We start from the raw sequence: 16119 nt of genomic DNA on the forward strand, positions 1-16119 counted from the left end.
AATGACATTTGCCTTAGGCTCTGGACTGAGCCATGTTTGGTGATGCCTGTATATCCTTTAGTGTTCAGATAAGTACTGAAACATGGAATTACCTACAAAATGCCCAAGTAAAATAGAATAGCTTCCAATTTGATTTTTTGTATTTCTTTTTTTTAATTTTTTTTTTTTTTTTTGTCTGCATTGAGTCTTCTTTGCTGCGTGCAGGTTTTCTCTAGTTGCGGTGAGCAGGGGCTATTCTTCGTTGTGGTGCGCGGGCTTCTCATTGCGGTGGCTCCTCTTGTTGTGGAGCATGGGCTCTTGGCGCGCAGGCTTCAGTAGTTGCAGCACCTGGGATCAGTAGTTGTGGTGCGCGGGCCCCTAGAGCGCAGGCTCAGTAGTTGTGGCGCACAGGCTTAGTTGCTCCGCGGCATGTGGGATCTTCCCAGACCAGGGCTCGAACCCGTGTCCCCTGCATTGGCAGGAGGATTCTTAACCACTGTGCCACCAGGGAAGTCCCTGAACTATTAATGTTTAAGTGGACCTTTGAAAATAAAGTAAAATTTATGTTGAATTTAAATGTTTTAATTTTTTCGGGAATGTATTTCTTCATTATAAAACTTTCTTTTCACAAGTAGCTCTTTTTCTGTTTAATGCTTTAAGGGTTTTGGCAAGGGAAAATCAACTTAAGTCCTCTTTTCCACCCACAGGCTGTTCATAAACTCCTTAGGAGGCTTTACCTGGAGCCCTACAAGGACAAAACTACCTCTATGTGTAGTTACGGCACAAAAAGAAAATTATCCACTGCACTGGCCTTGATAGGGAAACCTTCCATACTGTTGCTGGTAAGAGAATCATTGTGAAAAAGGCTACTACCTAATTAGAACCACATATCCAATAGTGTGTGTAACAGTTCATTATCATTATTGCAATAAACATTTACTGGGGTCTCACTATATGCTAGTTATTTTGTAAAACACTTTACATATATTGTCTCACTAAGGAATTTATATTGGATAATTTGTTGCCACAAAAATATGCCGTCAAAAATGTTTTTGCCTGAAGTTATGGCTCAGTCGGTTTCAGAGGAAACATGGGAATAGGAAGTAGCTGAAACAAAGTCAGGATATTCAAATGAGTAAGTAAAATTATGACAGAATTTGATTCCCAGTTATTGAAGAAATCAGTTCTATTAGTAACTGATCAGGTGAACTAACACATTTTCCAACTTCTACCAAAAAGGAAATACACATTTGAGGACAACATGCTGTGCTAAAATGTTATTTCCTTGTTGCTTAAAAATATGAGTTACCTAGCTTGAGATGCAATCTTGACAATATGCCATTCTACTTTATCTGAATTTTTTGGAGGCAAGAAATACATGTCACGTTTATATTTTGATTAAGAGCTGAAAAATTAAGTTGATCACCTGGAAATATAAATTACACTAGGAGTGACATAGCATTCTGCTCCCCAGGCCAAACACTGTGAAAAGTGTTTATTTCAGAGAAATAAGCTTGCCCTTATTTTGGAAGATCCCCTTCATTCAAGGACTTCCAAACTCCAAAAGAGGCTTAACTATATGCAGTAAAATCACCAGTTATAAATCATCACATTATTCCAGAGATTAAGTAATATAGAGGATCAAATCGTTTAAACTGAGTAGAGTAATGCACAACCCATCTCTCTATAATACCGGAAGCTTATAACGCATTATATCCCTGCCAATCGATGCTCATAATGGAATTCTATTGTATAAGTGTACCTTAAATTGAAGAAAACAATCCTTAGGCACCCCTGTGAGATAATAGATGTAAAGTACTTTAAAATGTTGTTAAAAGCTCTATGCAAATATTATGTATTAATGAGCTGAACTAAAATCAGGCTATGAGAGAAAGATACCGTATTTTCTCTTATATATATTTACTGTAATGCCATTGTCTTCAAAAATAGGAACAGTGACAATATAACCTTTACTATTTCCCCAAATTAACACTCATTTCTTTCTTTAAATTTAACCCCTTACTATAAAAATAAACCTCTGATGATCCTATGTATATACTTTCCATTTCAGACATATGTTTTTAATTTTTACCTAACCTTGACCTACAATTTGGTTTTTTAATCATCTGTCAGGATTTATTATTGCTTGTTTAGGTTTTCCATTGCTGCATTTCTAATTTTATGTCTGAATAATTTTTCTAAACATCATTTACTTTAAAATGTAATTTATATCTTTCTATTTGGCAATTTCTGCAAATCTTACTTTTATTTCCCCAAGGAGTATTAAATTTCAATTAATAACATAAAACTGAAAGTACACCTCAATCATATTAACAAAAACAAATCAAACTGAATTATCTGTGCTTCACATAACATATTATCTATCACTCACAGCCACAATTCTGCCATCAGGAGCAAGGTAGCAGTCTTGCTGATGTAGCTTCAAATATATATGTGACAATATAGTATTAAATGTAAAAATTCTTGCTTTGTCAGTAATTGAAGCAGAATATTTTCCAAAGAAATATGAGAGACAAGTGTAAAGTAAGAGTACAACTTCACTGAGATACTTTTTAAGACACATTGACAATTTTAAATGATTAATTTTGAGCTTTTTGACAGCAGCAGAAAGAAGCCTATTAAGTATAAAATACGTTAGTCACATGACCTGGAAAAGTGATTTCTGTTCTAGGCAAGTGAGATGCAATGATTCATGTAAAGAACCTCATCAAAATTTAATTAATTTGATAAATTCTTCTTGTAACTTTCTATTAAGGATGAGCCAAGCTCTGGGATGGATCCTAAATCAAAACGGCACCTCTGGAAGATCATTTCAGAAGAAGTACAGAATAAATGTGCCGTCATCCTCACTTCTCACAGGTAAACTGAGAGATGACACGATGTTAGGATGAGAGATGGGAAGGGTAATCCCGTGTAATATATACTGATAGTGAATTCCGCAGTTGGATTATTTTCTGTTCATAGTCAAAGGAGCAAGTCCGGAAGGTTTCATGGTGAGACTCCAGCTCCTGTGGTGGGACAGGGCCTAAGAAATCTTTTAAGAAACAAATTTCCCATAACTTGCGGCCCTCTTAATTCAACTATGCCTCCCTATTGCCTATAACATAAAATTCAGCATTTTTCGGCTTAGTATGCAAGGCCTTTTATTATCTGGCCTCGTCTAAACTTCTAGTCTTTTTTTCCTATGACACCCTCTCCTATCTGTCAATCTGAATGACTCGTGGTTCCGTCTACACTCACTGCCCTTTCCTATCACATGCGCTTTCTTTGGCTGTGCCTTCTACTGGAATTGATCTTTTCACAAAATCTCTCCAGATTCTAATCTTACTAGTCCTTTAAGAGCTCGTTCACAAGCCTTCTCCATGAAGTAGACCCTTCCAATCAATTAGGTAAAAAAGCTACTAAAGAATTTTCTCTGTGCCTTTCTTATAAGGTCAGCCTTATATTAAGTTCATCCTTTCGTTATAATGATCATATAGTAGAAAAAGAACTGGGTATGTTTAGAATCAAGAGACTTGTTTATATCCTATATACTAGCCTTGCCCTAGCACAGTATATGTTCTGAAGCCAATCATTTAATTTCTATTAACTTTTTTTTTAACTTTTTATTTTATATTGGAGTATAGCCGATTAACAACATTGTGATAGATTCAGGTGCACAGCAAAGGGGCTCAACCATACATATACATGTATCCATTCTCCCCGATTTCCATGAATTTTTTTTTTTTTTTTTGCGGTACGCGGGCCTCTCACAGTTGTGGCCTCTCCCGTTGCGGAGCACAGGCTCCGGACGTGCAGGCTCAGCGGCCATGGCTCACGGGCCCAGCCGCTCCGCGGCATGTGGGATCTTCCCGGACCGGGGCACGAACCCGTGTCCCCTGCATCGGCAGGCGGACTCTCAACCACTGCGCCACCAGGGAAGCCCTCCATTAACTTTTGTATTAAGTGAACAGGGTGATACCTAAGATCTCCTCCAGTTATCATCATACATGAAATTAGAATTATATAATCAAGTACAGGTTAACTAGTTATAAACACAGAAGAATAGAAGCCAACTGAATACGGAGTATGAGGCGTAATGAAAACAGCTTAGTAGTATTTTGGGAACATTTACGAAATGTAGGTCTTGAGTCAAAGTTTGAAAGAGCTTAAAAGAAATACTGTGTTTGATAGAGTGGGCTATCCAGGTGAGAGAGATGGCCTCAAGTTTGAGAAGAAACAGTAATAAATCCTATATGAAGACATTTAATTTATATGTTAAAAGATATTTTTGTTCTTCAAGGGAAAGGACATTTTACGGAACTCAGATACTCAAACAATATTTCTAAGGTGCCATAATGAAAAAAGTTAAGCTTATGCTCATGATCTTAAACTAATTTTCTGTGCCCAGAATACTGACATGATTCTGTCTTCCAGCATGGAGGAATGTGAAGCTCTCTGTACCAGGTTGGCCATTATGGTGAATGGAAGGTTCCAATGTATTGGATCATTGCAGCATATTAAGAGCAGGTGAGGAACAAATGTATTCTTTAACACATGGTAAAGGGTAATCAAATCTACCAGTGCTATACTCACCTTCAAGGATTATCACAGCAGCCCATCCTACAATGAGTAGTGAAACTGGAATGGAGAAGTTAATCATTAATTTACCTTGAAGTTAAATTATAGTACTGAGGATTGAATTTGTTTTTAATTAATAACCCCAAAAGCTGGAAGGCCTAAAAGCTAATAATATCATTATTATTATTATTATTCCCCAACCAAAATACTCTCAGAAAGCAGTTTCAACAGTTATCTTAGTGACAAATGACAATGAAAACACAACGATCCAAAACCTATGGGATGCAGCAAAAGCAGTTCTAAGAGGGAAGTTTATAGCTATACAAGCCTACCTCAAGAAACAAGAAAAATCTCAAATAAACAATCTAACCTGACACCTAACGGAACTAGAGAAAGAAGAACAAACAAAATCCAAAGTTAGCAGAAGGAAAGAAATAAAGACCAGAGCAGAAATAAATGAAATAGAAACAAAGAAAAGCAATAGAAAAGATCAATAAAACTAAACGCTGGTTCTTTGAGAAGATAAACAAAATTGATGAACTATTAGCCAGACTCATCAAGAAAAAGAGGAAGTGGATTCAAATCAATAAATTTAGAAATGAAAAAGGAGAAGTTACAACAGACACCGTAGAAATCCAAAGCATCCTAAGGGAATACTACAAGCAACTCTATCCAATAAAATGGATAACCTGGAAGAAATGGACAAATTCTTAGAAAGGCATAACCTTCCAAGACTGGAAAAGGAAGAAATAGAAAATATGAACAGACCAGTCACAAGTAATGAAATTGAAACTGTGATTAAAACTCTTCCAACAAACAAAAGTCCAGGACCAGATGGCTTCACAGGTGAATTCTATCAAACATTTAGAGAAAAGCTCTTCACAGGTGACTTCTATCAAACATTTAGAGAAAAGCTAACACCCATCCTTCTCAAACTCCTCCAAAAAATTGCAGAGGAAGGAACACTCCCAAACTCATTCTACAAGGCCACCATCACCCTGATACCAAAACCAGACAAAGATACTACAAAAAAAGAAAATTACAGACCAATATCACTGATGAATATAGATGCAAAAATCCTCAACAAAATACTAGCAAACAGAATCCAACAACACATTAAAAGGATCATACACCATAATCAAGTGGGATTTATCCCAGGGATACAAGGATTCTTTAGTATACGCAAATCAATCAGTGTGATACACCATATTAACAAAGTGAAGGATACAAACCATATGATCATCTCAATAGATGCAGAAAAAGCTTTTGACAAAATTCAACACCGATTTATAATAAAAACTCTCCAGAAGGTGGGCATAGAGGGAACCTACCTCAACATAATAAAGTCCATATACGACAAACCCACAGCAAACATCATTCTCAATGGTGAAAAACTGAAAGCATTTCCTCTAAGATCAGGAACAAGACAAGGATGTCCACTCTCACCACTATTATTCAACATAATTTTGGAAGTCCTAGCCACAGCAATCAGAGGAGAAAAAGAAATAAAAGGAATACAAATTGGAAAATAAGAAGTAAAACTGTCACTGTTTGCAGATGATATGATACTATACATAGAGAATCCTAAAGATGCCAGCAGAAAACTACCAGAGCTAATCAATGAATTTGGTAAAGTTGCAGGATACAAAATTAATGCACAGAAATCTCTTGCATTCCTGTACACTAATGATGAAAAATCTGAAAGAGAAATTAAGGAAACACTCCCATTTACCATTCCAACAAAATGAATAAAATACCTAGGAATAAACCTACCTAGGGAGACAAAAGACCTGTATGCAGAAAACTATAAGACACTGATGAAAGAAATTAAAGATTATACCAACAAATGGAGAGATATACCATGTTCTTGGATTGGAAGAATCAATATTGTGAAAATGCCTATACTACCCAAAGCAATCTACAGATTCAATGCAATCCCTATCAAATTAACAATGGCATTTTTTATGGAACTAGAACAAAAAATCTTAAAATTTGTATGGAGACACAAAAGACCCTGAATAGCCAAAGCAGTCCTGAGGGAAAAAAGACGGAGCTGGAGGAATCAGACTCCCCGACTTCAGACTATACTACAAAGCTACAGTAATCAAGACAATATGGCACTGGCACAAAAACAGAAACATAGATCAATGGAACAAGATAGAAAGCCCAGAGATAAACCCACGCACCTATGGTCAACTAATCTATGACAAAGGAGGCAAGGATATACAATGGAGAAAAGACAGTCTCTTCAGTAAGTGGTGCTGGGAAAACTGGACAGCTACATGTAAAAGAGTGAAACTAGAACACTTCCTAACACCATACACAAAAATAAACTCAAAATGGATTTGCGACCTAAATGTAAGACAGGCCGCTATAAAACTCTTAGAGGAAAACGTAGAAAGAACACTCTTTGACATAAATCACAGCAAGATCTTTTTTGATCCACCTCCTAGAGTAATGGAAATAAAAACAAAAATAAACAAATGGGACCTAATGAAACTTCAAAGCCTTTGCACAGCAAAGGAAACCATAAACAAGACAAAAAGACAACCCCCAGAATGGGAGAAAATATTTGCAAACGAATCAACGGACAAAGGGTTAATCTCCAAAGTATATAAACAGCTCATGCAGCTCAATATTAAAGAAACAAACAACCCAATCCAAAACTGGGCAGAAAACCTAAATAGACATTTCTCCAAAGAAGACATACAGATGGCCAAGAAGCACGTGAAAAGCTGCTCAACGTCACTAATTATTAGAGAAATGCAAATCAAAACTACAGTGAGGTATCACCTCACACCAGTTAGAATGGGCATCATCAGAAAATCTACAAACAACAAATGCTGGAGAGGGTGTGGAGAAAAGGGAACCCTCTTGCTCTATTGGTGGGAATGTAAATTGATACAGCCTCTATGGAGAACGGTGTGGAGGTTCCTTAGAAAACTAAAAATAGACTTACCATATGATCCAGCAATCCCACTACTGGGCATATACCCAGAGAAAACCATAATTCAAAAAGACATGGCACCCCAGTGTTCATTGCAGCACTATTTACAATAGCCAGGTCACGGAAGCAACCTAAATGCCCATTGACAGACGAATGCATAAAGAAGATGTGGTACGTATATACAATGGAATATTACTCAGCCATAAAACGGAACAAAATTGAGTCATTTGTTTAGATGTGGATGGATCTAGAGACTGTCATACAGAGTGAAATAAGTCAGAAAGAGAAAAACAAATATCGTATATTAACGCATGTATGTGGAACCTAGAAAAACGGTACAGATGAACCAGTTTGCAGGGCAGAAGTTGAGACACAGATGTAGAGAACAAACGTATGGACACCAAGCTGGGAAAGCCGCATGGGGGTAGGGATGGTGGTGTGCTGAATTGGGCAATTGGGATTGACATGTATACACTGATGTGTATAAAATTGATGACTAATAAAAATCTGCTGTATACAAAAATAAATAAAATATAATTCAAAAATTCAAAGAAAAAAAAAGTAAATGACAGGACTTCCCTGGTGGCGCAGTGGTTAAGAATGTGCCTGCCAATGCAGGGGACACGGGTTCGAGCCCTGGTCCGGGAAGATCCCACATGCTGCGGAGCAACTAAGCCCGTGCGCCACAACTATTGAGCCTGTGCTCTGGAGCCGGCGAGCCACAAATACTGAAGCCCGTGCTCCTAGAGCCCGAGCTCCGCAACAAGAGAAGCCACCGCAATGAGAAGCCCCCCCCTCACACAGACACACAAAAAAGTTATCTTGGTAACAAATTAGACCTTGCCAAGTACATGAAGTCATCGATTTTTATCTAGAATGTTCATTTGCCATTTGAACAGGCTTTCAGCAAGCTATTTAACATTTTTACTACATTCAAAACCTTTTCACCAAAAATACATTGGGGAGATGTGCATAAATATCATACTATCAAATTAAAATTAAATTAATATTTTTATGTTTATCATAGTGCATATGCATTTATACATGTCCATGTTAATCTTCCAACATCATAACATTACTTTATACCTTTGTCTGTACAACAGCTTGGCTTTCTTATAAGACAATATTAACCAAGATAAGAAAAAAGGATGAAAAAGGCCTTATATATTGTTCCCAGAGAGTCTGTTGTGACTTGTTTACAAACTCTATTTTTGGTGCAAACTGTTAGCTAGTATATTGATTTATTATTTATTTTTAAAACCCCAGTGATTTTAATCTTTACGATTGACATCAAATCTCCAATAACTTGCCTTTAAAGATTCTCTTTGCTTTAAATTAGAAAGTATGTAGCTCCAGGAATTTACATCAATTACCAATTCATGGATGCCAAAGAAAGCCAGGATTTTGTATTTTCTTTCTAATGCAACTTTTGTCCAAAGGATCTGACTTTGTATAGTGGTAGAAACAAATAAAAAGTAATAGCAGTGTACTATTTCCAGTTTGCAACAGGCCCTGAACTTTTATAGCAAAATGATAGTCTTTATATAGGAAAAGGGGCTATCATGGTCAGCTTGGGTCCTGTTTCACTATCTAGAATTCCAAAGGAGCTATTTCAGCAAAACATAACTCATACTGTATTTTGCACTTCTTTCTAGGTTTGGACGAGGATTTACCGTCAAGGTTCACGTGAAGAATGTCAAAGTGAGCATGGAGCCCCTCACAAGGTTCATGCAACTTCACTTTCCAAAAACATACTTAAAAGTAAGAGATTGACTGGTTTTGATAGCTATAATCTAATATCGTAGTGGATGTTTGTCATTTTCAAGCTGACCATAGCTTTGTTATTCATCAATATATATTTATTAGTTCAAGATGCTTAAGATACTCTGAAGCACACTTAGTATTAACAGATAAAATCTTCAAATTAGTTATATATTTTTGTAGCTACTTAAGAGTAACATAGTCCTTTTACATACCTTTATTTCTTCCTCACAAAGGCTTTATGACCGTATTGTATTACTTTTCAGGTTGTATGCTTAACTAGATTATTAGTTACATATGTTAGGGAATTGAGGAATGACAGATACATATGACCAAGGGCATTTCTTCTAAGAAAAAAAAAATTACAAAGTTCCAGAATGTCACAGCTAGAAGAGATTATCTCCTTTGCTTTCCTCACTTGAAAGATAAGCCCACAGAGTTTTGAGCAGAATTGCTTGGAAATCAAGTTCTTAAATCACACACTACTTGAAACATTGCTCAATTAATTTCATCTTACATATACATATCAACAGGATGGACACACACAGATATATACATATAAATCTCACATAGTACATATTTAAATGCACTTGACAAAAAAATTATCATTGTAACATCTTTGATGTGCAGGTAATTGATATATAAGATGATTATAGCAAGTGATTGTTTTTAAACGGAAGTCAGGTGTGGAACGATGAACAGAAATTGGAAGACTTGGGCTGAGGTCCAGCTCTGCCTATGTGATTTCCAGCAAGACATTTAAAGTCTCTGAGCCTCGTATTCCTATTTTACAAATACTGTTGATATCTACTTCACAAGACTGGTGTGAGAACTAAATGATAAAATGTCCACAAAGAGGCTTCATAAACTGTCAGGCACCATATTAACGTGAAGTGATTTTGGAGAGCAAAATAGAGTTCATTTTTAAAAACAATTCTTTTATCTCTACAAAATACCTTTGCCTCAACCTCTGATTCTTATCAAAGTCCATTTTCTATCATCTAAATTAAAATCAAATTTAAAAATTAAAGGACACTTTTTTTTTCTTTTTTTTTTTTTTTTTTGCACAAACCACGTTGGTCATAATACTTCTTCTTTCAGTGAACTTCTGGGTTGAAATCTGTGTTTATTCACTGAGTGATGAGATTACATTTGCTATACAAGACAAGTGCAGTGATGATAAAAGTTTGATTACTTCCTAAGCAGACCATTCTCTACAAGTATGTGATAGTTTCTAGATCTCTAAAAGGGAAATAACCAAACAACAATTTGGGAGTAAAAATAAGTATCGATAAGATAGCCTGATTGCACTGACAGGTATGATGTAAACACAAATCAATGAGAGGGGCTAGACAGCGAGCAAAGGAGTGAGAAGAGGGGTTTCCAGTAACGCAGGTCTGGAATACCAGGCTGCAATATACAATCTTGATCTGATCAATATAGGTTACAGGGATTGTTTATGGAGTAAAAAAAACATCCTGACCAAACTAGTGTTTAGGAAAGATTATCCTAGCTACTTTGTGCCAGAACATATGAGTGTATATGGTTTCTAAGCTTCTGAAGAGGCTGTTGCAATAACTCAGATGTGGAGTGATGAGCAGCAAGTTAGTAAAATTGATGGTGCAGATAGAGAGGAAAGGTTACATTTGAGAGTTATTTTAGAGGAAAAATAAATAAGATATGATAATTGATGAAATATGCAGAAAAGCAAAATGTTGAAGATACTCCAAGGAAATAAGAATAGATTACTAAATTGATGGTGATACTACAGACTAAATAAACTGAAAAGTATTTTAGAGTGAGTTAAGAATGTAGCATTATTTGAATGAGGTTTCTCATAGACAATGCTTTTGAAATCTGGCAGCTATAGCCAATATAAATTGAACAGCTAATCCTTAGCCCTTTAGAACAATTTTAACATTTAAAAAAAAATGAAATTTCTGAAAGCTATCTCTGAAAACGCTTATGTGAGCTAAGCGTAATCTGATATAGGCAATACCATTCCACAATATTTTTTCCTAGGCAAGACTATAATGTCTTTATAAGTGCACATGAATGTAGAATATTTTGGAATTTTCATTAGCTTTTTAATTTGTTTTCTCTTGGACATTCATAAAACTTTTTATCTCATCTTTGAAAGCTGTTAATCTCAAAACATACCCATTATTTACAATGTAACATCATTTTCAGAGGAATGAATTGCAGTACGTTTCTTAGCTCTTGGTCAAGTTATGTCTAGTCAAGTTAATATTACCTGACATTGAGAAATACATTTTTTCCCTTTGGTTCCCACAGGATCAGCACCTCAGCATGCTAGAGTATCATGTGCCGGTCACTGCAGGAGGAGTAGCAAACATTTTTGATCTGCTGGAAACCAACAAGACTGCTTTAAATATCACAAATTTCTTAGTGAGTCAGACTACTCTGGAAGAGGTAAGCTGGATACCATGATCCATGTGCACAATGTCACATAAATTATTATACCTCCTCATTATTTCTTTTTAATGACATTGAATTTGTTTTTGATTGAAGCAGTATCTAAACTTGCACCTGAAAAAGTTAGCTTAATTTATTTCTAAGTGCATTTGGGGATGTTAGGAAAAAATATGAAAAGAGTTAACTATTTTTAATGGAGAAAAGATTTTTTTCCTTCTATAAGACATCTATACCTATCAGTTATCTGTATATGTAAAGCAACAGTTATTTTCATCTATAAAACAAATAGCTGTTAACACTTTCCTTACTTTTTCCTTGGTAGGTTTCTTAAATAACATTTCTATTGATTGGCTTCCTAGATTAGGGGAGGATGGAGTTATCTAGTGAGAATTTGGTGCCAAAGCTTTAGATCTGCTAGATTCAGGCAACCAAAGTGGTAAATGCAGGATTCTTTTGTTTCATTCACATCATCTGTCTTAATTACATTTATATTCGATAACTCGAGGCATCATGGAACATCCTTCATCACCTTTGCACTGTTTTAGTTTTATACAGTTCAACCAACCTGATATATAGAACATTTGATTGGACCTATCACTGGAATGGGTCTGAAAGTGAGGCTACAGAGGCCTCTGAATCATGCTGCATCTCATGGACAATTTTTTATGGGAAGTTAAGCAATTATGACCTTACCAACACAGAAGATTTATCCTTTGACTTGTAACCAATTACCAGTATCATGTCTGGCACAAAGTAGACTCTCAATATTTTCTGGATGAATCTATGACTAATAGAATTTTAAACAAAGTCATAAAGTTCTGCCTGTTAAATAATAAGCTTACTGAACATAATGTTAATGTGAGCTTTGTATACAAATTTTATTTTAGTGCATTAACTGTTGAAACTAGCGAACCTCTTGAAACTAGTGAAATTTCTCTCAACATCATCATACAAACATTTGACAAGGGCTTGGTTTGGGCTTCTTGTTAAAAGATACTTGAAAGATACTGATACAGATCAAATAGATACAAATATGTGGCTATAGATATTTAATTATAGCTTTAGATTTATATTATGATTATAAATGTATTTATAGTTGTAGATATAGATATTATTTTCAAACCCCAGATAAATTTCAATACCTAAAGGAAGGACTCCTAGTGAGAGTTTGTTTCTGTGTTTGGGTGTGCCCCTATGACATCTAGTTTTCTTCTTATTAGCTCTCCCATTGTGCATACACACACACCTTATTTCTTCCTTTGGTTTACCAAGTACTAATGGCTTTATTTCCCTTGAAAAATCAGGTTTTCATCAACTTTGCCAAAGACCAAAAGTGCTATGAAACTGCCGATACCAGTAGCCAAGTTTCCACCGTAAGCACTGACTCACAAGATGACCAGCTGTAGTCTTAGTACCTCCAGCAAACTCAGTCTCAACAAATGCCAATGGCTTCATTTTGAGGAGCCGCAGAAGATACAAATTCCTCAAAATATCTTAATTTTAAAGTATTATTCTGTATTGGAAAGTTACAATTGTGCAAGGCTAGCCAGTAACTATAAATGGAAAGTTTTCTTTCTAAGGTCAGTGAATGTTTTTACTACTGAAATGAATTTCTGTCTACTCAGCACTGTGAGCATGCTAGTGTGTAAGCTGCTGACTCTTATGCAAAGGTGAAACCTCTGAAGATGAATGCCTTAATTTATTACTTTCAATAAAAAGACAGCTTAAAAGCATGGCTATTAGCAGTTGAAAGGAAAGAGTGGAGAAGAAAAGTAAGGTAGTTTGGGGTAGGTAGAATTGGGAGAGCAAACAAAATAATTTATTTTCAGAAAATAATAGAATGAACATCATCATGAATACATGAATCTATTGTGATGTGTAAAGTGCCAAGGGCCAGATTAACATTGGCAGTAATGAGTGGGCACAATGTCTAGAGTGTTTGTGTATGTCATCTTCAGTACCTGTAAATACATGGGGACATACTGACCCCCCCGAAATGCCTTTCTACAAGAATGCTATAGAAGGGCAGTTTACCCTGGTGGTAAATAGAGCTTAAACGTATTCCTGCAGTGCCTTGCCAATAGTAAGGCACGGAGCAGAGCAAGAAGCTACTTGCTTTTCGGTGGAAATAGGTGTGTCAGCTGGGCAGATACAAATCCTGAAAGATGATAGAGAATTCATGTGCTGCTGGCAGACAACATTTTTTAAAGCTGTTAAAGAAAGGTTCATATTCTGGGTCTCTCTGAAGGAAACATTCCTGTGGAAGGAAAATGAATATGAAGATAATTTTCAGCTAATTACCCGGCTGACCCAGAATCATATATATGGCTATAGAGTAGACTTCGTAATAATGCCAAATTATATGGCCCTTGGGGAAGGTGCTTTACAAAACGTGTGTGTGTGTGTGTGTGTGTGTGTCTATGTGTCTATATAAGTTTGCTTTGGCACATCTGTTTTGAAAATCAATAAAATCAACATTTAGTAAAAACAGTTCATGAAGTCATTTCATTTGTTAGGGAAGAGCCAGGAATTTAAAACTTGGAGTCACATGGATGACAAGCTCCCATGGGACCTGGCCCCTGCTTACTTCTGCACCTTCACCACTTTCTTTCTCCTCTTCCTCTTTAGGGTGTAGCCATGCTGGCCTCTTTTTGGTTTTGCCGGTGCACCAAACTCCTTCCTCCCTCCACACCTCTGCATGTATTTTCATACGTCTCCCTGTGTGAAATGCCCTTCCCCCACAGTGTGTGCCTAGCTAAGTCTTCAGAAATGTTTTTCTTTCTCAAAGAAGCTTTCCTTCCCTAATTCTTCAGTTTAAATCCAATCCCCCAGTCCTAAAACTGTACTCTATTGTACTTCCTAATTTTCTGTGAGAGCACGCATCGTAATTTGTAATATATCTAGATTAATGATATATATCTTAACAGATGGCAACAAAATTTCTCTTAAGATAGAAAATATCCTTGTTGAATATAATACATAGATAAGCTTTTTGGAGTAGACAGTGTAATTCTGAGAGGATGAGTGTCTTCAGCGGTCCAAACAAGCAAAAAAATGGTCAGGCTCCATGAGGGAATAGAGGGATTTGTTTATTGTTCATTGTGTTTGTTATTGTGGTGGTTGGTTGCTTGCTTCTGAGCAGTTGTAGGAAGAGAAACACAGGGGGAGGAGAGAAAGGAAATGGAGAAAGGAGGAACCAGTGAGATGGTAGAAGGCTGAGTATTGAAGAGAAACTGAGTATTGAGAAACTGAGTGGTTGAATGGACTTTTAAAACCATGAATTTCCAAATGTTTTCACATTCGTTTGCTGTGCAGCCATGCTGTGGACTGTCCTCCTACCCCTAAATCTTGGTTAAAGTCAGTCATACTTACTAATGCTTTATGTGAATGAGTGTCTAGTGGAAAATGAGGAAAGGATGAGTTGTCTTCTTTGAAAGAGGCACAGAACAATGCCTGCTTCACCCCAGAGCAGGAGAAGCCTGGCGGGAGGCGAGACCATGAGTCGGAGGGGTCCGGATATGTGCTGAGCGGAGCTTCTGACCCCCCAGGATGTGGATCTGGGAGGTTCCAGCCAATCTCATCTACCTCTCAGTAGGCAGGGAAGTCCAAGCTGGCCTCTGGATGACATGGATGGCACTTTTGAATGTTTATTTAGTATTTCTCTCCCTCACTAGACATGAAGCTCTATGAGGATAGGAGACCTACTTTGATCTTCCTAGTTTTCCCATCAGTACCTACACACACGATAAATATTTGTGGTACTCAGTAAAGATTTGTTGGTTAAATAGATGAATAAATAAATGAATGAGAAACAAAAGAGAAGCAGGCATGGTTGGTATGGAAACCAGGCATCTTTCTTCTGTTTAAATCTATGAAATTCAGTGAAGTTTCCCATGAGGTAGTTTATTCATGGAGAAGAAAAAGGAAAGATGACGCTTTGTTCCATAATACAGATATTACAGTGTATCCACTGGAATAGGAGGATTTGGGTACCTTCTTTGGGAATGGAATTCTAATGCTTTGCTTCTGTACGTTCCTGCACATTTATTTCTTCTTTGTCTTTTTGTCTGTGAGGATGTACTGTATGAGTTTTACAGTGCATTTTTACATATAAGTAAGGAACGTACATAAAAAACTATTTGAACCCACATCCCTTGGGGCGTCTCTGCAGTAGAGAAAATGTTTTGAGAATTCCCAGTTCTTGGAGGACTGCCTCCACTCTGGATAACGCGTACAGATTCTGCTTTTTCGTATGAGTTACCTAAATTACCTCTGAGGATTGTGGCAATCTTCACCTCACGTATAAAACCTGATTTTCATAATATTAAAACATTTGGAAAAATGATATGTACAACTACCTTCTCCAAATATGCTCTCTGCCCGAATGATTCATTCTTCTCCTCAGAGATGATAAT

At 36.5% G+C, this 16119-nt stretch overlaps 1 protein-coding gene across 1 annotated transcript in view; it reads left to right on the forward strand.

Moving 5' to 3' along the window:
• The window catches only part of ABCA12 (ATP binding cassette subfamily A member 12), a gene marked incomplete at both ends in the record, with an annotated part of 186263 nt that extends 173153 nt beyond the window's left edge, over nt 1–13110 (forward strand). The window contains 6 exons of the mRNA XM_082658827.1: nt 687–821; nt 2756–2859; nt 4417–4509; nt 9163–9268; nt 11564–11701; nt 13009–13110. Of these exons, the coding sequence (XP_082514953.1) occupies nt 687–821; nt 2756–2859; nt 4417–4509; nt 9163–9268; nt 11564–11701; nt 13009–13110 (678 nt within the window). The remainder of the gene's footprint in view (nt 1–686; nt 822–2755; nt 2860–4416; nt 4510–9162; nt 9269–11563; nt 11702–13008) is intronic.
• Nucleotides 13111–16119: the final 3009 nt, after the last annotated feature.

Source organism: Grampus griseus (assembly GCF_964374135.1).
Source record: "Grampus griseus genome assembly, chromosome: 7".
Taxonomy (NCBI): Eukaryota; Metazoa; Chordata; class Mammalia; order Artiodactyla; family Delphinidae; genus Grampus; species Grampus griseus.